This window comes from Trichechus manatus, unplaced genomic scaffold (genome assembly GCF_000243295.1).
Source record: "Trichechus manatus latirostris isolate Lorelei unplaced genomic scaffold, TriManLat1.0 scaffold00015, whole genome shotgun sequence".
NCBI lineage: Eukaryota > Metazoa > Chordata > Mammalia > Sirenia > Trichechidae > Trichechus > Trichechus manatus.
In genome coordinates this window covers 19,486,286-19,509,166 of record NW_004443951.1, presented here as the reverse complement: position 1 = coordinate 19,509,166, position 22,881 = coordinate 19,486,286, and the positions used below count along the sequence as shown (strand labels likewise).

Sequence of the window (22,881 nt, the reverse complement as noted above, 5' to 3'; positions counted from 1 at the left end):
GAGCGAGGTCGGAGAAGGCTTCTCCTGGGTCTCCAGCAGTCCTTAAGCTTTGGCTCCTGTCTGCCACACCAGCTGATCCCATCAGCTCCTCCAGAAGGTACCCACTCTGCCATGTTTCGGCCTGGGCGCTGGGAAATGTTCTCTCTTTTGTGTCCACCGGGAGCATTTTAAACCAAGCATGTTTTGCCAGGCCCTCTGCCTCCCCCACCTTTCCACACGGTGATGTCCAGTGGTCTGGAGAGAGGGTGTGCGTGTGTGCACATGTGTACATGTATGTATGGTTGTACATCTGGATGTATGTCTGTGTGTATGTGGTTGTATATTTGGACATGGGGTTTGCATACCTGCGTGTGTGCACACATGTATGTATGGAGTGTGTATGTGTACGCGTTGTCCCAGTTGCTCCAGTTCAGTAAAGTTTCATCACACAGAGCAGTTCTGGACTCTTTCTGCACGGGCCTGGAGGCTGAACATTGTCCCTAGGTGGGCCCCGCAGACGTGACCGGCTCCACTGTCCCTTGATGCTGCTGCTGTTGCTGCCCCTTGCGTCTCCGGGAGCCAGCACCCGCCTCCTTGCTCTCCTTCCCGTTCAGGTTCCTGTTGGCGTTCTCCCGCTGGTCCTGGCCTCCCTTCCTCCTCTTCTGCCCTGCAACCCCAACAGAAGGAAGAATCAACAAACGACGTCCTGCCGAAAGCAGGGAGGCCCTGGGCATGGCCAAGGGCCCTAGGAAGGGGGTGGTTAGGAAGCTGGGGGGGGGCAGGGAGGACTCCTGGAGATGCTCCTTTAGACAGTCGGGGTCACCTCAAGGCTGCCTCTGCCCAGCAGCCACTTCCAAAGATCCTGCAACATGAGTACTGAGAGGGGGTCCTAAAAGCCTTTTCACCCTACACCCCTCAAGTGCACACCAGACACCCTCCTCTTCCTCACATCTTCCTCAGACCAGCAGGCCAACAGCATATCTCCCAGGAGTTCAGTGTAGCTCTCAGGACAGACAGGACAGCTCCCACTCCTCCACCTCCCACCGGCCACCTCCATCTTGGGGCCAAGCAAGAGCCACAGCCACTTCATTGCCACCTGCAGGCTGTGCGGCCTTGGTCAAATCAGTACACCTCTCTGGGTCTCAGTGCCCCCTCCTGTACCCTCATCTAACCTACAAGGGCCCTTCTAGCTCCACCTCTGCTGACTCAGAGAAATGGAGAACTGGGAGGATATTGACCATAGAGGCTTTCAGAGTCTGGTGCACTGCTCTCTCCCAGGACAAGGCAGATGACTTGGACAGAAAGGGGCCCTGGGTTGGGGACTCCACGTCCTGGGCCTCTCTTCCATCAGTGGAAGCCCTGCTCTGAGGCCCTCTCCTGCGCAATGGGCAGGAGGCAGAGGTGGTCCGGCCGCTGTGGCTGGTGCCTAATTCCTGACCCCTAAGGGGTGGAGGCTGCAGCTCACCCTCAGGACATGGCGTTCTCCGCACTGTGCACCTGCGGGTCTCCTTGGTATCGGAGCAGATGGCATAGTCCCCTGCGGGGGCATGGAGCACCCTCCGCGTCCGCTCCTCGGAGCCCCTCCGGAAACCACAGAGCTTCTTCTTCTTGGAGCACGGCCCCCATGGAGACCACTCACTCATTTCACATTGTGCTAGCAGGAAGGGAGGGAAGAGGAGGAAGGGGTCAGAACTCCTTATCTGGCCCAAAATACCCAAGGGGAGCCTCCTTCCCATCTGCTCTTGGCCTAGGCCTTAGGCTGGAGGCATCTTTTGCCCAAAAACCAAAAAACCAAACCAGTTGCCATTGAGTGATTCCAACTCATGGAGACCCCATTTATGTCAGAGTAGAACTGTGCTCCATAGGGTTTTCAAGGCTGTGACCTTTCAGAAGCAGATCGCCAGGCCTGTCTTCCAAGGCACCTCTGGTGGGTTCAAACCACCAACCTTTCAGTTAGTAGTCAAGCACTTAACCTTTTGGGCTACCCAGGGACTCCAATCCTCAGTACAGAGAGCAGAAAAGTCCTGAGAGAAACCCTGGAGGTGGTCCTGGGGTAAACATTCCCTGCACAGTGTCCCGGCCCACAGCCTCCCTGACCAGACCCCCTCCTGGCCCACCCCTGGGGCCCTGGGCCTCTGCCTGCAGCGTCTTGTGCCTTACCAGGACTGCTGCACTCCATGGTGCCGTTGGCAGCTGCGGAGCCCTCGGGACAGGCCGGGTAGCAGCGACCCTTGTGCAAGTACAAGCTCTCCTTACACTTGGTGCAAAAGTTGTGGCTGAAGCAAGCTTCGCAGTGCTCAATCTTGCATTCTGAGAAGAGGACCAGATTGGGGCCCCAGGCTGAGCCTAGGACAGGCATTTCCCTTATCCCCATGCCCAATGCCCACCTACGCTCCCCCACACAGAGGGCAGGGCCTGGAGCTTCCATCACAGCACTGGAGTCTTGGGAGGGGAGGGGAAGGAAGGGCAGAGAAAGGAGGCTGACGTGGCCACTCTTGAGGGCTGGCTGGGACCTCCTGCTGTGGTCAGCCAACCCTAATCCAAACCCTACCCCAGGCTCTGGAACCCAAGGTGAAGCCCATGAGAGAGGGTTTTACAGAAAGAGGGCAGGGCCCTCTGGGACTAGGAGGGGAGGGAGGAGGAGTGTCACAGCATCTCAGGGCATCCCAGAGGTGAACTGAGGCCCACAGCGACCCCCAAGAATGACAACGCATTGCCCCTTCCCCCACCACTGAGCATCTACAGCATCCCAAACCCTGGTTCTCCTCCTGCTCAGAGGAGGGGGAGCAATCCCAGGCAAATTCCTCTACTTCTGCAAGGCTGAGTTCCAGGAACCAGCTTGGTTGGACTCTTGGGTCCCTCCCTGATCCCCTCCTGCCAGCTCTCCCTCCTCCTGGGAAATGGAAGGGCTGTGTAGGGCTTGGCTGGAAGCAGGCAGGGCCTTTCACAATCTCTCCCTTCCCAGATTGTGGGTGGGGTTGCCTTCCTCCCCATCTCTGGCACCTGAAGCCCAGGCTGCCAGTTTCCCAGAAGCTGGCACAGCCAGGAACTCCCTACCCCAAACACCCTGAGGACCAAGAGGGCAGCTCAGGATCTCACCTCCATCCTCACAAGCTCCTCATTCCCAACCCCACCCTCCTCTGTGTCTCCTCGCTTCTGTAGCTTTACTCTGTCGCACCTGTCTCCCCTCCGCCCTCCCTGAAGCTCTGATTCCTGGGTTTGGTTGCAGGTAAAATAAGAACAATAGCAGCCACCATGTATTGAGTGCCAGACACTAAGGACTCACAACAACGCTAGGGGTCAACATGAATACTCCCATTTTAAAGAAAAGGCTTTGAGAGGCTGAGACATGCCAAAGGTCCCACAACGAATAAGTAGCAGAGTTGAGAGTGGAACCGAAGTCTGCCGGTGTTGGGCCAGTCATTTGGGGAAATGATGTTATCAGCCTCGGTGCTATCAGCTACAAAAAGGGTACCATAACTTTTGTCCTGTTTCCCTCCAAAGGTTGTTGTGAGGCTCCAATGGTATGAAAGCTGGAAAGGCATTCTAAACGCCAGGGCACTGAGCACATGGGAAGGGGCCTTGGCATGGTCCACTCTAGTGTGTTCACTATGTTGTCACCCAGCATGTCATCGCCGTGGCTACAGAGATGGGAGTGGAGAGATGACAGCTCATGCTGTATGTGAGGAGCTGGCATGGGTTGGGGAGAGCAGAGGCCAAGTGAGAAGACTGGTGGGAGAAGAGAGTAGAAGAGCAGGCAGGGACCAGACTAAGCAGGACCAACTCAGTGTGGAGCCAGCAGTGGTTTGCAAGCCATGTGATGAGATTAGCTATGCATCCCAGATACATCCTTCTGGCTGCAGTGTGGAGGGCAGGTCAAGGGGAACCTGATGGGGGCTGGAGGACAGAGGAACAGGCTATTGCAGTGGTCCGAGAGAGGTGACGGGAACCTGGTGACACAGTGGCAGTGAAGATGGAAACGAGATGGAGCGGGCACAAACCAGGATTTGGTTATCAGATGGACGGGGGCACGGCACAAGTGAGAGGTTGGCTCTCAAGTCTGTGGCTGGGGTGGCAGGTTGGGACACTGAGAGGCTCCTGTGGGAATACAGGTAAGTACAGATTTGGAGGGAAGAGATGGGGGTTCTGATATGGACACACTGAGTTAGAAGTATGGGTGGATATCTGGGGAGATGTCTGGCCGGGAGGTGGATACTGGAGTCAGGAGCTCAGGTTGCCTGGTGCAGGGAGCTTCATCTCCCCTTCTCAGCATCCCCTCTACCCCTCCCACGGACACCAACAGCTCAAATTACCCGCCCCAGTGCCCAGAGCCTCTACACCCCTCCCCAGCCCTGCCCACACTCACTGATGCACTTGTTCATGTCGGGATTGCGGGCATCAAAGTATCCAGGTGGGCAGGACGGCAAGCAGACGCCCACCTGGCGGATGTCGTTCCTCTCCAGCAGGATAAACAGCTTGGGCGAGCACTTGAGGCAGCCGTTGACCTCAGAACAGAGCTCACAGCCCTTGGCACAGGCCTGGTTCCCCTCGGCACTGACTGCAGGGTAGAGCAAGGGTGAGAAGAAGGACACAGGAGAGACCCCATCCTTCCCAGGCTCCCGCAAAGATGGGAAGAGAGTAGACTGGTGCTTCATTCGACAGGACTGGCCTTCTCAGAAAGCACAGGCCAGGACAGCAGCTCTCTGCAAGGCTGCTTTATACACCCTGCCCAGTATCCTTTCTCAAGATGCCTGGAGCAAGAGCTTCCATCTATCCCACTTGCCGCCCTAGCTCCAGGCGCAACCAAGCTCGCCCTCCTTCCTAGAACTTCCCCCTTCCCTCTCCAGAGGAAGCAAAGTTCAGCTCAGGTATGGAAGGGGAGTTTTTTCCCTTGAGAAAGTTTTAAGGACAAGAAAGAAAACTTGTTAACCTGCCTGAGAAAAGGACCACGTGCCCAGAGACAGAAGGTACTCGGAATAACCTGTGCTTACACCAGTGATTCTCAGCTGGGGATGATTTTGCCCCCGGGGATATTTGGCAATGTCTAGGGACATTTTTTGATTGTTGCAACTCAGGCAGTGGGGGTGGGGGGTACTACTGGCATCTAAGGGGTAGAGGCCAAGGATGCTGCTAAACATCCTCTAATGCACAGAATAGCCTCCCACAACAAGGATTATCTTCGCCAAAATGGCAGTGGTGCTGAGGTTGAGAAACCCTGGCTTAGAAGCATCCTTTGGGGCAGTGTCATCTTCAGCGCTCCCGCAGAATCTCAGACCTTTGGATCTCATTCTGTCATTCACTTGTTCAACCAAGCGCCTCCCGTGGAACAAGTACCGCATGAGCGCTGGAGAGGACACAAAGAAGCCCAGCCTCTCTGTAGAGGAACTGATCTTCCTGTGGAGCAGCCAGACCCATGAACAGGTAAACACTGACAGCCACCAGGCCAAGCAACAGTGGACCCATAAGAAGAGAGGAAAAGGTTTCACAAACGAGGTGCCATTTAAGCCAACTCTTGAAGAATTAGTAGAGTTGTGAGTTCTTAAGTAGCGAGAAAGGCATTCTAAGGAGCAGGACCACAGAGATGTAAAACAACCCAATTTTATATCGCAGGCATTTGGAGATGGGGTGGGAGGGGAGTGTGAAAGATAATGTATCTGATCTTGAAGACCCTTGTGTGTTATGCTACTAAGGAGCTTGAGGCATCTCTGGGAGGTGCAAAGGGTTAAGGTAGCCCAGCTGCTAACTGAAAGGTTGGAGGTTTGAAAGGCCTAGTGATCTATTTCCAAAAAATCAGCCATTGTTTAATGAGGAAAATTTGAGCCAGAAAGATGGAAGACAGCTAAGAAAAGAATGGAAGGAAAAGAAGAGGAAAAGCTTAGCCAAGAGAACCAGAGACAGATGCTGCATTTTATAATTAAAGCCCAAACTCTTTTCTTATCTTGATCATGCTAATAAATATAATTTATAAGGAAAAACAAAAAACCCTGTGGAATACAGTTCTACTTTGACACACATGGGGTTGCAATAAGTTGGAGTTGACTTGCGGGAGCTTTAACTTGATCCTATCAGGCAGCATTTCCCAAAGAGTGTTCCTTGGAATATGATGCTCCCAAATCTTAATAGGAGGATGTAGAAGAAAAGGGTACTGCATCAGGCAAGGTGGGAACCACTGGGTCAAACAAATCTAAGCTGTATTCTTTACTACAGGGTTTCTCCCAGCTTCTATGAGCCTTCTGTATAGAGTGAATCTCCAAGAGGGGGACAGAAAAACAAAAACATCAAACCCGTTGCTGTCGAGTCGATTCGGACTCATAGCGACCCTATAGGACAGAGTAGAACTCCCCCTACAAGGTTTCCAAGGCTGTAATCTTTATGGAAGCAGTCTGCCAAATCTTTCTCCAGTGGAGTGGCTGGTGGGTTCAAACCACTGACCTTTCGGTTAGCAGCCGAGCGCTTAACCACTGCTCCACCAGGGCTCCCTAGAGGGAGACAGAGTGAGCTGCATTTCCCAAATGTTTTGGCCACAGAGCTCTTGTTCTACAGAGTTTTTCTAGGGACCTGTGTCTCTCAAAGCTGTTTAGACAACAGGGAGATATTGTAAAGTTTTAAGCAGGAGTGAGAACTGGTTGGCTTTACATATTGGAACGAGCCCTCTGGCCGCCAGCGTGGAGACCAGAGACCAAAGACACTTTGGGAGGAAGCTGAGGTAATCATCCAGGTTAAGAATGGTGAGAAAGCCTTAAAGTTCTGCTCAGTGGAGACAGAGAAAGACAGATCTGAGAGACATTTAAGGAATACAATCAATAGGGCACGTTGGCCAATAGGAGGAGGAATGTGGGGTGGCAAGGAGACTGGGTGATTCCCAGGTTTCTGGCCTAGGGGATGGGTGAATGGTGGGACTAGTCACTAAATGAAGCCCATGGGAAGAGGAGCGAGTTGGGAGGAAGGGAGGGAAGGGGAGTGGTTACAAGCCACTTAGAACTAGGCAGCAGGAATGCTGGAGACAGAGATCTGGGGGAGTCAGAACAGACAGGGCAGAGGTGGTACAGCATAGTGGACTCAGACCTCAGGCCCGAGTCAGCTGGACCTGGAGCTGAAGCCCAGCCTGTGAGCCCCTGCAAAACACTGGACCTTGTGTGCCTCTGTTTCCTTAACTGAAAAGGGGAGACAAGAGGGCCCACTCTGAGGGGCTGTTGTGGGGAGTAAATGCTTTAGGAATGATTTCTAATTTCGGAACAGGAGAACCAGTAAGAGTACAGGTGAGCAACAGAATGGAGGAAGAGAAAAACAAATACAACAACAACAATAATAGTAGTAGTAGTTTATTACTAAATGTCGGGTGCTTATTATGTGGCAGGCACTGTTCTCAGTGCTTTACAAGTATTAACTCATTTAATCCTTACAACAGCCATATAGGTACCCTGGGCTACAACCCCAGGTACCAAAAACCAAACCCATTGCCATCAGGTTGACTCTGACTCATGGCGACCCCATGTGTTACAGCGTAGAACTGCTCCATAGGGTTTTCTTGGCTGTGATCTTTACAAAAACAAGTCACCAGGACTTTCTTCCACTTTTTTTCTTACTAGCCAACCTTTAGGCTGATAGTCAAGCACAGACTGTCCACACCACTCAGGTAGGTACTATTATTGTTATCCTCAGTTTTACAGATGAGCAAGTAGAGGGGTTAAATTCCTTGACTGAGCTTTCACAACTAGCATGCGTCTAGGTCAAGGGAACAGAGTGTATGAAGGCCAAGGGTAGGACAATATGAGGTTGCATGGGATCTGAAAATACAGCTCAATTGATTATTTTTAAATACAGAATTTATTTGTACACAATGTTATGATTTAATTAATCAATAAAGAATTAATATCGTTCTTGCTGATTTAGTCATTGTAAGAACAAAAATACTCCAAATGTCATATTAAAACTACAAGCGCGTTCTTAGGATTATTTTTCTACTTTGGGCCTTTATTCAACTGTATTACGAGTTAACAAGTCCTTGTAGATTTTAGGTATCACTTTCATTTCAAAGACATTAAATCCTCTATTATTCATACTGTTTTTACTTAATTCAGTGTTGAAATGAACGCTCCCTCTAGGTTTGTGCCTTAGTTTCAGTAACTAAAGAGATCCAGGTGCCCCATTTGCAGCCCTCTACAGCTAATGTTGAGGAGCCCTGTAGCACAATGGTTAAGTGCCCAACGAACCCACCAGCAGCTCCACAGGGAGAAAAGACCTGGCAATTGGCTCCCATAAAGTCTAGGAAACCCTAGGCGACCATTCTACTCTGTCCTATAGGGTCTCTATGAGTTGGAATTGACTCGACCGCACACAACAACAGCTGTGTTCCCACACTCACACTCTGTTCCCACACTGTGTTCCTTCATTGTCACCTTTGTTAAAGACAGATTTGCAAAAGGCCTTCTCAGAATCTTGCTGCCCACCTCCCACTCAACCAGCAACCCACCTCTGTATGCATTTTTCTTCTGAGCTATCAATGACACGAGCAGAGAAAGCGTGGCACATTTGGGGCTTGGACATTTGTTCAGCATGGTTACAGCATGGAGAGACTGGTCAGAGACAAAGCTGGAGAGGGAAGCAGGGGCCAGATGGGGAAGGGTCTTGAACCTACATAAAGGAGTTCAGACATTATCCTAAATGCAACCAGTAACCATAAATGGGAAAGGGGTTAAAATAGAAGATAGGGTTGGGATTCCATTTTAGAAAGATCACTCTGTACCATGGAGAATGGATTGTAGAGGGGTAAAAGTGGAGGCCAGGAGACCCTTTGGGGGGCAGCTGAAGGTTAGAAGTTATTACAGATTGAACTATATCCCCCAAAAAGACATGCTGAAGTCCTAACTCCTGTACCTGTGAACATGACCCTGTTTGGAAATAGGGTCTTTGAAGATGTTGTGTGCCACTGAGTTGATTCCAACTCATAGCAACCCCATAGGACAGACTAGAACTGCCCCATAGGGTTCCCTAAGCTGTAATCTTTATGGGAGCAGATTGCCAGGTGTTTTGTCCCATGGAGTGGGTGGTGGGTTTGAACCACCAACCTTTCAGTTACCATTTGAGTGCTTAACCATTGCACCACCAGGGCTCCTTTTGAAGATGTTAAGATCAGTTAATACGAGGTCATACCAAAGTAGGGTGGGTCCTAATCTCATGTGAATGGTGTTCTTATTAAAGAGAATTAAAGACAGAGAGGACAGCCATGTGACATGAGGATGAGCTAGGCAGCAGCTGCAAGCCAAGGAATGCCTGGGGTTACCATAAGCTCCAGACAAGAAAAGATCTTCTTCTACAGCCTTCAGAGAGCATGGCCCTGCTAACACCTTGATTTTGGATTCCTAGCCTTCAGAGTATGAGACAATAAACTTCTGTTCATATACATCGCCGAATTTTTAGTACTTTCTTATGGCAGCCTGAGGACATGCATACAGCAGTGATGGAGCTGAACCAAGAAGTGGCCACGAGAATGGAAAGGAGTGACCCATGTAGGATACTCAGATGATAAATTAGACATGGGAGTGAGGGAAAGAAAAAGGCACAGTCAAGAATGACTTTGAGGTGTTGGATTTATATAACAGGGTGGCTGTGGGCCCTTCACTGAAAGAGGGATCACAGGAGGAAGAACAGGCTTGGATGGGGGAAAATGACAGGTAGTTAGGTTTTAGATGTGTTGAGTTTGTGGTTTCCGTGGGTGGTGAAAAGGTTAACACTCTCAGCTGCTAACTGAAAGGTTGGAGGTTCAAGTCCACCCAGAGGTGCCTCAGAAGAAAGACCTGGCGATCTACTTTTGAAAAATCAGCTACTGAAAACCCTATGGAACACAGTTCTACTCTGATGCACATGGGGTTGCCATGAGTTGGGGTCAACTTGACAGCAACTGATACTGGTTGGTGGGACATCTGAGGAAGGTGTCTATTATGCAGCTGAACATGTGGGTCTGGAACTCAAGGGAAACATCCTGGCTAGAGATTAAGACATGGAGTCTTCAACGTGAAAATAGTCATCAAAGCCATGGGGGTCCATGAGATGGCAAGGAAGGTGGGTACAGAGAGTGACAGAAGAGGAAGTAGGCATTTACAGGAAGGACAGAAGAGGAAGGCCAAGTAAGGGGTCGAAAAAAACGGGCCAGCCAGGAAGGGGCTGCTCGAGAGCACATTACACCATGGCAGAAGCCAAGAAAAGAACACATTCAATGGAGGGAGGGTCAACATGCCCAATGCTGCTGGATGCCATGTGAGAAATTAGCAACCAACAGGTTCAATGGGGTGGTGGGGTGGAGAGCAGATGGCAGTGGTCAGGGAGTAAAAGGAAGGGGAGGAAGCAGAAAGAGGATGTAGAGCCATCTCACTTCAGGCTGTGACGTAAGGAGAGTCAATGGGAGCTATCCCAAGTAGTTAAATCCCTGGGAGGGGGAGTACATCCCTAGGAAGAAGGTGTGCTGGTAAGAGAACTAAGGTTGAACCCTGGGCAACACCGGTACTTAACAGACAAGCAGAAGAAAAAAGGTGGGAAGAGAGAGAGAGATCTGCAGGCTGAGGCAGGAAGGAGGCCAAGGCTGGTGATCCCTGAATTGAATCTTGGAGACTTGGCCATTAGGAGCTGATTAGGTGACCTTGAGAAAGGCAGTCCTGGTGGAGTGTCATGGATTGAATTGTGTCCCCCAAAAATGTGTGTCAACTTGGCTAGGGCATGATTCCTAGTATTGTGTGATTGTCCACCATTTTGTGATCTGATGTGATTTTCCTGTGTGTTGTAAATCCTACCTCTATGATGTTAATGAGGCAAGATTAGAGGCAGTTATGTTAATGAGACAGGACTCAATCTGCAAGATTAGGTTGTATCTTGAGTCAATCTCTTTTAAGATATAAAAGAGAGAAGCAAGGGGGGAGACTCATGCCACCAAGAATGAAGAATTAGGAGGGGAGCGCATCCTTTGGACCCAGGGTTCCTGCACTGTGAAGCTCCTAGACCTTGATGATGACAAGGACCTTCCCCCAGAGCTGACAGGGAAAAAGCCTTCCCCTAGAGCTGGCACCCTGAATTCAGACTTCTCGCCTCCTAAACTGTGAGAGAATAAATTTCTTTGTTAAAGTCATCCGCTTGTGGTATTTCTGTTATAGTAGAACTAGATAACTAAGACATGGAGTGATGAGAGTGGAAGCCAAACTCAGCAGACTGGGTGCGTAGAAGGGAAGAAGGTGGGAATAAAGCAAGGGGAGGACAGAGAGAGTCAGAGACCACAGAGGTAGAAAGGAGAGAGGCATTCGGAGCCAGGAATGTGATTATGAGACTGGAGGCAAGGTACATTGATGGAGTGAAGACCCTAAGATACAGAGCCCAGGTGGTGGGACTGGCCTTGGTTAGAGGGAGGGTCCAGAGGCTGGGGTCAGAGGAAAGGGGTTGAGTGAGCTGAGCTCTGAGAGGGATTTGGGGGCAGAGGGGGGCTCAGTGATGGGCAAAGTTCAGGGAGAGACACCCAGTTCAGTGAGGAAAGGGATGGAAACCAAAGGGTGTTCTCAGCTTAGCAAGGCAATGGGTGGGCAGTGAAGTGATGGAGAGCCAGAGGGGAGGGGGGACTCTGTGTGTGGGGACAGGAGCTTGCTGTGGAAGATGGGGCTCAACAATGGGAATGTGGCCTTAAATAGAGGGTCCAAGGGAGATGGTGGGTGTTTGGTAGTGATGCATGGAAGACTCAAAGGGAAAAACAGAGGTTCATTGATTTCATAGACATTTATTGCACACCTAGCATGTGCCCAGAACTGCTAGAAGCTGGGAATGAGAAGGTACAGCAATAACGGCCATCCAGGGTTGGGGAAACAGGGCTGGTCAATGGAGTGATGGAGGGCACTCCCAGACTAGCAGGAGGAATAGCCTGTGCAAAGGCTCCGAGGCACTAAACATCCTGGAGAGTCCACGGAATGGAAAAGCAGGGCTTTGTCTGCTGGTGAGAAAAGGGGCCACCAAAGGGCTCCAAGCAGGGGAGTGACATGATCTGACTGACAGTTTAGAAAGCTCACTTGGGCTGCTGTGCTAAGGATGGGAGGGAGATGTGTGGGACAGGCTGCCTTGTAGGAAGAAGATGAGTGGACTAAGCGAGGGGGATGGGACCTCCTCAACTTCTTCACAGAAATCTTCACCCTGCTCTGCCCTTCCCACTCCCCACTGCTCCCAAGCACTCAGCTTCCCTAACCCCAGCCTATTCCACTACACCAGGAAGGTGGGCTGTGCTCTCAATTCCCCTGTCCGCCTTCATCCTCAAGGGCTTCACTTCTCCTATTTCCCCAATTTCCTCATCTCCAGGGATCTTTCCAGGTGTCACATCCCTGCCTAAAATCCATCAGTGGCTTCTTGTCGCCTAGAGAATTAAGACCTAGCTCCATTGCCTGCCCTAAACAGCTTCCATGAGCTGATCCTACCCAACATTACCCCCCACTATCCCCTAAGCAAGATCAAACTATTATTGTTTTTCTGGGAACTATTTCACACTTCTGTGCTTAAGGTCCTTCTGCCTGAAAGATTCATAAGCTGGTCCTTCTGCCTAGAAGATTCTCCACCTCCTTCTGAGCCTGGTTAACTCCTTCAAGCCTCTGAACAAAAGCTGCCTCCTCCATGAAACCTTCCGTGATCTTGCCTCCCTGCAAAGTCTGCATGGAGTATTTTTCTCAGGGTTTCAACACCCTCAGTACTTGAATCCATCATGGTAGATGTCACCTCATGTCTGTAAATACATTTTTTTCTCCCACTAGAAAGAGCTTTGGAGGGCAGAGCCTGTCTCATTTCTGAATTGGAGACCAGTGAGGGGATGAAGCTCCCCAGGAGGGAGAGGGCTCCACCAGCATGTAGGGGAGAGGATGTGGTGAGACACGTTCAGGGAGGTTGGGTATATAGATGGAGCTCAATGAGCTTTCCTAAGATGCGGGGCATGGTATTGGATATGGAACTGGGGCGGGGGGTGGGTGGGTGTTGGAGTGAGCTAGGTCAGTGGGGAGGAGGCCAGGAACTTTCCATGACCCAGAGGAGTAATATCCTTGTTTTGGGGGTGGTATCTAGCCTCAGAGAAACTAGATATGGTCAGAGACCTGAGTTTAGTTGTCCAGACAGGGGACAGTGAAAGGGACCTTAGTAAGGCTATGCACCCTCCCAGGAGATGTGTCTTCTCGTGGCTTCCTTGTGACCTGGGTAGACTCCTGCATGTTCAACAAGCCCTGGGCATGCCCCTGGAAGATCCAGGGTTCTCTAACTCAACCATGAGCTTGGTTTGTTGTTGTTAGCTACTGTCAAGTTGGTCCCCAACTCACAGTGACCCTATAAACAATGGAACAAAACGGTCCAGTTGCATATTGGACCGTTATGATTTTTGGAAGTAGATTTCCAGGCTTTTCTTCTAGTCTAAGTCTGGAAACTCTGCAGAAACCTGTTCATCATAGCAACACACCAACCTCCACTGACAGATGGGCAGTGGCTGCACGAGGTGCACTGGCTGGGACTTGAACCCGGATTTCCCACATGGAAGGCAAAAATTCTACCGCTGAACCACCACTAACCCCTGAGCTTAGCATAAACCTTCATTTTTTTCTCACCTCGGCCATAATAGCCTTTTAACTAGTCTTTTTGCCTCCTGCGGCCAACCCCTGAGACCAGGCCAGGCTGCTGGCCTGATTAAAACCTCTCAGTGGCTCCTGGATCCCACAGATCAAGTCAGGTCAAGTTCAAACCCCTCAGCCAGGCAAATACAGAGTGCCTGATGCTCTGCCCTCTATCCCCTACTACAGCACCATCTCCTGCAAGTTCCCCAAGGCCATTTCCTCGGCCCAGGCAGCTTTCATTACTCTAGCCTCACGGCTTTTTGTTTTAGCAGAAGAACCCTTCTTTTTAAAAGAAAAGATTCCCAATATATAAAACAGCTGCTCCATTTAAAACCCTAGGGCTCCCTAGAATTTCATTTATAAATAGTTTTTCCAGTGACTCCTAGCTATAGCCCACTTCCTGAACAAAAAACCCCATGGCTTTAGACACACTATTCCCTCTGCTTGGAATGCCCTTCCCCTCACCCTCCTCCTCCTACCTTGATAGGAGATCACCACTCATCCTTGAAAATACAACTCAGGAGTCACCCCTTCTGGGCTCGCACAGTCCCCCAGGTTCCTCCTGCCACTGCATTCATCACATTAGACTGAAATTGTCTCTTTCCCCCCTTGGCCACAGGCTCACCAAGATTCATCTCTGGGATCCAGGGCCAGGTTCTCTAGGTTCTCAATGAACATTCATTGAATAACCCAAGGAATGAGTGAGGGCTCAGGGAGAAGAGAGACTGCAAGGGCTGTCAGCGCGGGAAGCCATGGAGGCTCCCGATGGACGGTGGGGGCAGTGAGGAGGGCACAATAGGGGGCCTCGGCTTCTGGAGTAAAGGTGTGGGGACAGCACTGAGTGAGGGGGCCCAGAAATCAGACAGGAGAAGGGTCTCTGTAAGGCTGTACAGGGATGGAGGACTCGATGCAAGGGATGGTGAGGGAACAAGACTTCAGTGAGGGATGGGAATGAGGTGAGGAAAGGTGGTTGTGAGGGCTTAGTGAGCCGGGAAGGGGCTTGGTGAGTGAAGCGGGGCTCATAGAGGGGGTGGGTCCTCAACGAGCACAGGAGGACACCTTGCCAGGGTTCATAACACACAGCTAAAGATATGCTCTTCTAATTTGCTCTGTAAACTTTCACCTAAAGCACCTAAAATAAAGAGATGTTCTTTGCTCAACTTCTTCTTCCCCTCCATGCAGGGAGCCCATCACTCAGACCCTGAGACCAGCCATTTCTTAGCTCAGAACTAGTCTAGGGCTCAGGTCAGAACTATGTTGGTGGCTTCTGGGGCCCTACAGACATGTAGATGCTGGATGCTGGGCAGAGTCTACAGGCCTGAAGCTCACACCCCCAGCAAGGCCACCTCTGCCCCCACCTGCCCAGCCCTTCTGCATGGTGGCAGGTGAGGGGAGAAGGCCAGAGCAGCCACCACAGGTACCCCCATGCTCCTTCTTCCCTTCACCACTCCACTGAAAACCCTGGGGCAAAATGGTTCACACTCTTTTTATAGAACAATCTACACATCCCTAAGTTTATACAGGGCTTGATATTTTACAAAAGGTTTTAATACAGCGAGAGAGAACGAGAGTGAGCGCATAAGCAAGCGCCTGAGAGCAAGACTGGGCATGTACAAGCTCTAGTGGTGCAATGGTTAAGTGCTCGGCTAGTAACCATAAGGTCGGTGGTTCGAACTCACCAGCTGCTCCACGGGAAAAAAGACCTGGCAATCTGCTCCTGTAAAGATTACAGCCTAGGAAACCCTATGGGGCAGTTCTACTCTGTCCTATAGGGTCGCTATGAGTCGGAATCAACTTGAAGGCACACAACAACATATATAGACATAGCTCCACTATCTGATGTAAGCCTTACTATATTCTGTACAGTTACATTTTCAGCTTTATGATTATGCTTATTGTGATTATTATTTAATAAATGTGGCCTACTGGAAACCCTGGTGGCATAGTGATTAAGAGCAATGGCTGCTAACCAAAAGGTCGGCAGTTTGAATCCACCAAGTGCTCCTTGGAAACCCTATGGGGGCAGTTCTACTCTGTCCTATAGGGTCGCTATGAGTCGGAATCAACTCAATGGCAACGGGTTTGGTTTTTGTTTTTTTTTTAACCAGCGTATACCTCCATCCCTCCCTGAGCCTCGCTCCCTTTTGGACCTTCACTGCACCCCATCCTCAAGTCTCACCCACAAGGACATCTGCTGCTCACATGGCTTGTAGTTTATGCACCGCAGAGGCTGTTGGATGTGACCGTATCAAAAGTGGGCACATCAAAATTGCTGCATCAGATCGGCTACTTTGGTGGCCTTGCTGGAACCAGGCCCTTTCTGATGGCTAGTCTCATCCTGTTTTTTGTACAACAGACTTGAACCCAGGTCTTCTGACCCCTGGGTTAGGTGCACGTGTAGCTCTACATGTGTGAGCGTGAGTGAGTGTGACCACAAGTGTGTGTTGTGTGAGTGTGAGCGGCTCCTCTCAGTAACTCTCTCATCTCGGAAATAGAAGAGACTGATTACAAACTGCTAAACCACATCTGGCCCATGGAGTCCAAAATACTGGCCCCAGCAGATGAGACGGGAGGAAAATCAAGGCCTTGCTGCTGATTAAACCTAACTGTCTCTAATTGTTTGTTAAGCCAGGGATTTTCAGCTTCACCAATTCTCTGAGCTTCTTTCCCTGGGCCTGAGTCCTGGCTTTGACTGCTCCAGTGGGGACTCAACCAAACCCCATTGCCTTTCAACTGTTACCAGGAGGCCTTGGCTCAAACAGAAAAGCCTAAAAAATTAAGCAAGAGGTAGTTCGGCTAGACTTAAGTCTGAACTTCTTGCCTGTGGGAGTGCTATCTCTTTATGGGGGACGCTGAGAGAGACACGGCCTGGTGATCTAGAGCACACGGTCTGCAGCACAGGCTTCCAGCCCACTCCCCGGCAGGCTCGCTCACCGTAGGGCTAGTTTTACCACACGACAGTGCGCTGGGGAGACTCATCACTGGAGCCATTCAGCGAGGCTAGAGGGCTTTAGGTCAGGAGTGCCTAGGCTGGGATTTTGTGGGGCACAGGGAATGGGGCAGGGACAGGTTAATCTTGAACTCTGTCAAGCTTTGTTTTCAAGAAAACTGGGCTCACAGGAATTAGGAGACCTGAGTTCTATAATGACTGTGTGTGGTTAGGCTTATTTCTTCCCTCTTTCTTTGCCTCAGTTTCCTCATCTGTAAAATGACAGGATTTAATTTTTTTTTCTTAAGTTGTGAGAACCTTTCTTCCATGACATTTTACGTGGAAGCTCATTACTGAAAGCAGGTAAAATGAAGTCGCTCTGGTTTGAAGGGTGGTAGGGCCAACCTCCTGCCCACGTGCCTCCCCTCCACCCCCACCACAGCTCCCTGGATGTCACTGGGCATCGTTTCAATACCACAGGATGGACAGTCCCAAGCCGCACCCCCCCGGCTCCACTGTTCTTGCCCCAAGACCTGAGCGGGGGAAGTCTTATTGCCCACCGCCCAGCTGTGCAGAGTTCCCAGCCCAGGGGGGCGAGGGCTGCACTTCAGCCACCGTTAAAGGAAGGAGCCCTGAACTCCACTGTCAGTGAGGAGGAAACCAAGCATGCTGGGCAGGGGGGGCTGGGCAGCAAGCATCACCATGGATACCATACAACACTGGTATTATGTCAAAGGGCATAATCCACAACTGGATCCTCACAAGAGAGTGGTTAATCTAGAAAGCAGAGTCTACAAAGGGGAAACAAAGTGAGTGATCTCAAATCAGTCTACAAACTGGATCATCCATTGAATGATCTACAAAACTGTAACAGACAAAGTAGAAATCTGTAGCTGGTCATCATGGGAGAAAAGCAAAAGGCCCTCTGGTCCCCAGGCAGCCCCCTCCCACCCCTAAGGTCAGCAGCAGTCCAGCTCCACCCCGTTACTCACTCCGCCTCTGCCTCTTCCCCTTGATCCCCCGGCTGCCGGCAGTGAGATGCATCCAGCTCAGAACCAGGGCCACCACACACAGCCCAAGCCGCATAGTCACTCGCCAGCTCTGGGCCCCTGGGAGGAGGGGTGGTCTCTGGTGGGCGGACAGGGCAGGGCTCTCACTAACGCCTCCGGGGCTGGGTCAGCAGCAGAAGGCCCAGGCCTGGGCCAGATCCCAAATCCACCATAATCTCAGCTGGGGACAGATGGGGTGTGGGGAGCCCAGTTCTCCATCAGCCCATAGGGAGGTCTGGAGAGCTTTCCTCAAAGGCACCTCAGGGTGTCACATGGGAAAATGCCTTGTCACTTCAGCAGCCACCACTCCAAAAACCAACCTGTTGGGGGGAAGAGAGAGAAGGATTAATTCTGTAGTGCTGTGGGGTCCCTCTAATCTATGCTTCCTGCCCTCCCATTGTGGCCCCCCCTCCTCGGCAAAGTATGAGAACTCAGAATGTTTGGACATTACAAGTTACCCACCTGGCACCCCTGCAGAAAGAAATCTGTTTCTTTTCCTATCTTCCTATCTTCCACATTTCCCCAACCTGGGACTGGTGCCGGCCACCTGACCAGCTCAATGTGGTGAACACTCAAACCAAAGCTTGTGGATCACTGGTGGATTCTCAATAATGGGAACCAGCTGGTCCTACCCCTGCATAATATCAGCCAGTTCTGACTGGAAGTCCTTCTTTAAGTCTACCCTATAGACCTCATGCTGAATAAAATCCTCTCTCTTCAAGAGGAGCTTTCTCTGGCCTTCTCTGAGTGATCACCCAGCCTTCTCTTCCCACTGCTGAGTCACCCCTGTGGCTTTCACCTGTTCTAGAGCTACAGCAGTGGTCCCTGGCAAGCTGGCAGACTCTGCATGGCCCTCTGGATTTGGCAGGAGGAAAGGAAGTAAGGTTTCCCCTGGCCTCAGAAACTCTGACACAGCAGGCCTGGCGGGCCAGGCCTTTGTCAGAGGATAAAAGAGGCAGTGATGCCCGCCCTGGCCAGAGACACAGAGAATGGGGATAATCCCCCAGCCTAGCGAGAGCCAGGTCTCTGGACCCGCTGGCCAGCCGGGATGATGGGCACAGCGGGAGCTGGTCCCTCTCCCCATGAGATGTGTCTGGGAAGTTGGATGTCTGAGCCTTGGAGCCCAACCTGGGAGTCAGAGGATGAAAACCCCATTTTACACTCATCCAAACTCACAGGGCCACACACTCATGCTCCGAAGCCTCCAATGCAGTGTCACAACAGAGGCCTGCCCATGCATCAACCCACATGCCTTCACAACACATCCCCAAGCTCACACAGGCACACGAGGCATCCCCGAGGGGGAAACAGGGAGCCTTCAGGTCTGTAGCATGGGAACCTACATGGGCAGTGTGATTTTGGACATGGCATTTAACCTGTCTGAGCCTCAGTGCCCTCATCTATAAAATGGGGATAAAATATGCCAATGTCACAGGATTGCTCTAAGTCAGATGAGTTCTGACTTACAAAGAAGAAATCTGAAATGCTGGAGTGGAGATGCCTCACTCCTGTCCCAATCCTTTCCCCTCTAGGCTCCCCAGGGCCCAGCCCACCCCCTCACCTCTCATCCTGGCCCCAGTCAAGCCCACCTGCAGGGGAGATAAATCATTATCCCACAGGGGAGTTCAGCACCTCCTCCTCAGCTTCTCCCACTGGCTTTGAAGGCCAGACACACTCAAGTGGTTAAGCTGCCTGTGAGAAGTGTTTACACGAGGCTGATGGATCCCACCTGGTGCTGCGGCTGGAGCCAGCAGAGATGCCCCCCAGTCACCCCCAAATGCCCCGTCAGTTGCCAACCCCTACACACCCCTCCAGTACTCCCTGCATGACCTGCCAAAGTTTCCCATCCTCCCCAGCCCCCAACACACACTTCCATCACCCACAAATTGTGGACGTCCAGCCAAGTTTCTCAAACTGGGATCTTTGGCCCCTAGGATGTAGCCTCAGAGGTCTGTCTCACATGGTGGTTAAGGGCATAAACTTCAGAGACAGACTGCCTGGCTTTGAATGTTGGCTCTGCTAGTTATTAGCTGTATTTTCTATGACCAAGGCTTCATTCTGTGTCTACATTCCAATGGTCATCTAAAAGCAACATAAACATTTTCTGCAATCATCTGATTACTAACTTTAATACTGAGAACTGTTATGCGATTTCCATATTTGCATTTATCTTTATGGTTGATTGCCTTGCCATCCAAGTGATCATTCAAAATGATAGGGTTTGCCTTTAAATGTAGCATTTCTCAAACTGAGGTTTGAGGACCCCTGGAAGACACATTCTCAGGGTTCTGTGAGTCCTTACATTTGACCAACATAGAGAAGAAAACCCAGCAGGCAAATCTGGCCTCAAGTCCTGGGACTGAGAGACTTTGGTCTCACTGAGTGATCAGTTTCCCTGGGGCCCTTGGGGCAGAAAAGGTCTCCTATTCATCTTGCTCCCCTCGTGCCCGTTGGGCACAGTGCCTGGCACATCGGGGTTAGTACTCAGCAAATGGTAGCTTTCTTCCTTTCCCTCCCTCTCTTCCCCTTTAACCCCTCTTCTCCCCATCTCCTCCCCACCCCCCGCAATTCTCCCAGCTCTTAGCTTTCAGCACTGCCCACATTCACCCAGTCCTCGCCAGCAAAGATCTTCTGACCCGCTCCTGCTAGAATCTCCATGGAACCACAAGCTCAGCTGGAAAAGGGGAAGGAAGATCCAGATCAAATGGCATTGGCCTCCCTCACCTCTGGGGTGAGAAGAGTTTCAAACACTTTTTTAAAAATATAGAATCAATCCTGAAAAGGAGCTACAGATGTATCTTTACCAGGGGGTACAAGCAACAAATCTGAGTGAAGCTGGATTCAGAAGTGGCAAATTGGAGGGCAAATGTCCCATCTAAAGGGGGCATACGCTATTCAACTCCAGCTGACTGTTGACAGGCAGGAAAAACAGGCTCAATACTGCCAGATCTTCTGATTTTTTAGGAAAAAAAAAGTTGAAAATTCAGAATTTTATGGGAAATCTGATTTTAAATGCTGGACAAGTCTCTGACTAGAAGCCCTACAGTACCAAGCCCCAGAGGCCACAGGTCCCTGCCTCAGAGGCTCCTCCCCATCCACCACACACCCCACATAAGGTCTAGGGCTAAGAGGGGATAGAAACTGATGCCTTTCTTTTAAATAGCCTGCCTCATTTCTATTGCTCCCTGTGCGGTTTCCTTTGGGCCTTGGGCTATATGGCACCGAGGCTCATTTCTGGAGGCCCATGACTCTACACAGAGTTGGGACTGGGAACTGCTGGCAGTGATCAAGGCCTCAGGCATTGGTGGGGATAAGGAAGGGGTGAGGGATTCACATTCATTTGGTGACTCACACCACCTGCCAGGTGCTAGGCCCTCCTTTATTCCTCCCAACTCTAGGAGGAAGGTAGAATCATCCCGTTTTACAGAGGGAGTCACCTGGCGGTAGGAGGGCCCAGGTCTTGGGGTTACAGACCTAGTCAGTGGCCAGTGGGTTTGCTTCCCAGGACTGGGTGTCTAAACGGTAGGACAAGGGGCAGGGAGCTGGGGGATGTGGGGCCTGACTGGCCTTTGGGAAGGGACCCGGAGAGGTGGGGAAGGAGTCGGCACAGAGGCAGAGCTGGCGAGGGAGACCAAGGGGGAGGCCCCACGTGCTAGGTGGTCGGGGGAGGGGAGGACACGCGGTGGGCGCAGGACACAGCTGGGGGTGAAGCTGAGGGCGAGGCCTCAGTCCCAGCAGAGGGCTGGAGTAACTTTCACCTTCTGGCCCGAAACACTATCAGGATAAATTGGTATTCTGTCTGGGGCCGGATACAGACCCAACTATGTAAACCATCCCGATAATTTCTCATTAGCCCTTCCCGGGATTGGCTACAGGCTGGAGTGTTCTGGCCGCTGAGTTGGCGGGCGGGCAGGGGCAGAATTGCTGGGCAGGGGGCGGGATCAAGTATGCGCCGGCCTGACCTGTCGGGATTAGCTTGTCCGCCAGAGCCAAACCAGGTGCTTGGGCGCCCCCAACACCAAGGGCAGCGGAGAAAGGCGCCTTCACTCCCCTCCGTCACCGCCCCAGAGCGCGCAAATTCTTCCCTCCCCATTATCCCGGAGAGACCCAGCAGGTGCCGGGGAGGAGAAGCAGACCTCAGTGCCCCCTCTGGCCACCCCCCAAGATCCAAAAGAGTCACCAGGTCACGAGATGAACCCTAGCCCCAAGCGCCCAGAATCCGTCCTTGCCTTCTAAGATTAGTCTGGGAGCCCCGGGCCAGCATAGCCCCGACCTCTCCGCAACCCAGCAATACCATTCGTTCCGGAGCGCCCCAACCCGCCGGCAAGGGAGCCGCACTACCTCGCAGCACACCCTGGGCTGCCGCGCACGCCTCCTGCCACGTCGGACCCGGGCCCGGGCTGCGAGACTGGGGTGGGGGAACCAGGGGCCGTGGGACTGCGGGGAATCCGAGGCTGTGGGACCAGTGATCAAGGGCTTCTGGAATGGGATGGGGATGAATAGAGCTGGTGGACTTGGGGAATTCAGAGCTGCGAGTGGGGACGATAGCCGTGGACTGCGGGGCTGGGGGACTCACGGCAGCAAAGGGGAGGCGGCTGCACACCGGCTTGAGGGATGATGGGGGCGGCAGGACCTACAGGAGGTGGGCTCAGGAGGTGCCCTCTCCCGCCTTCGCTGACCAGAGAGCAGTCGGACTTCCCTTCCTTTCACTGTCTCCCCCTGCACCCAGTTTGGCCAAGCCCCGACGGGAGGGCCCAAGGCACCCTAGGTCCCGGGAAAGGGGCGCCAGGGAGGAGAACGGGGTAGCTAAGAGGGGACTCACCTCCGCGCTGCCAGAAGGCGGGGGCAGGCCCGGGAGGGGAGAGGGTGCGGCCCGCTCACCCGCCCGCCGCACGACTGTCCTGGGCGCCCGGCTTGCCTGCGCTCCTCCCGCCGGTTCCCAAGTTGCTCAATCTGCGGGCGGCTCACGCCCTCCGGGTCGGGGCCCCACCCGGCGCATCTGTCCTCTGGGGAGGCCGGGTCCGGACCTCGCTCTCCGCAGCACGCGAGCCGCAATGTCCGACTTTGGCCGTCCGGGCCGGGCTCTGCGCCCCGCTCTTCGTGCTCTCCGTCGCGCCTCCGCTGGGCCGGAGCTCGCCGCTGGGAGAGGGGCCAGTCCACTGCTCGCACGAGGGAGGGAATCCCCCCCTTTCCAGTCCCACCCCCGAGCCGGCCCCCCTTCTCGGGATCCGTAGCAAAAAACGGACTGGAGCGCCGGGCCCGGGAGTCCGCAGCCCCCTCCCGCACGCCTGTGCCCGCAGCCCCGGCGCTGCGC

The 22,881-nt window shown here is 52.2% G+C and overlaps 1 protein-coding gene across 1 annotated transcript; it reads right to left on the bottom strand.

The window, feature by feature from the left end:
* Positions 1 to 479: 479 nt before the first annotated feature.
* Positions 480 to 22,487, bottom strand: RSPO1 (R-spondin 1). The gene is made up of 7 exons (XM_004371926.1): positions 22,390 to 22,487; positions 20,175 to 20,241; positions 17,511 to 17,887; positions 4,346 to 4,537; positions 2,140 to 2,289; positions 1,445 to 1,633; positions 480 to 646 (listed from the first exon to the last, which is right to left on the bottom strand). Exons 3-7 carry the CDS (start codon positions 17,602 to 17,604, stop codon positions 480 to 482), a joined length of 792 nt encoding a protein of 263 aa, XP_004371983.1. The 5' UTR covers positions 17,605 to 17,887; positions 20,175 to 20,241; positions 22,390 to 22,487.
* Between the last annotated feature and the right edge of the window lie 394 nt (positions 22,488 to 22,881).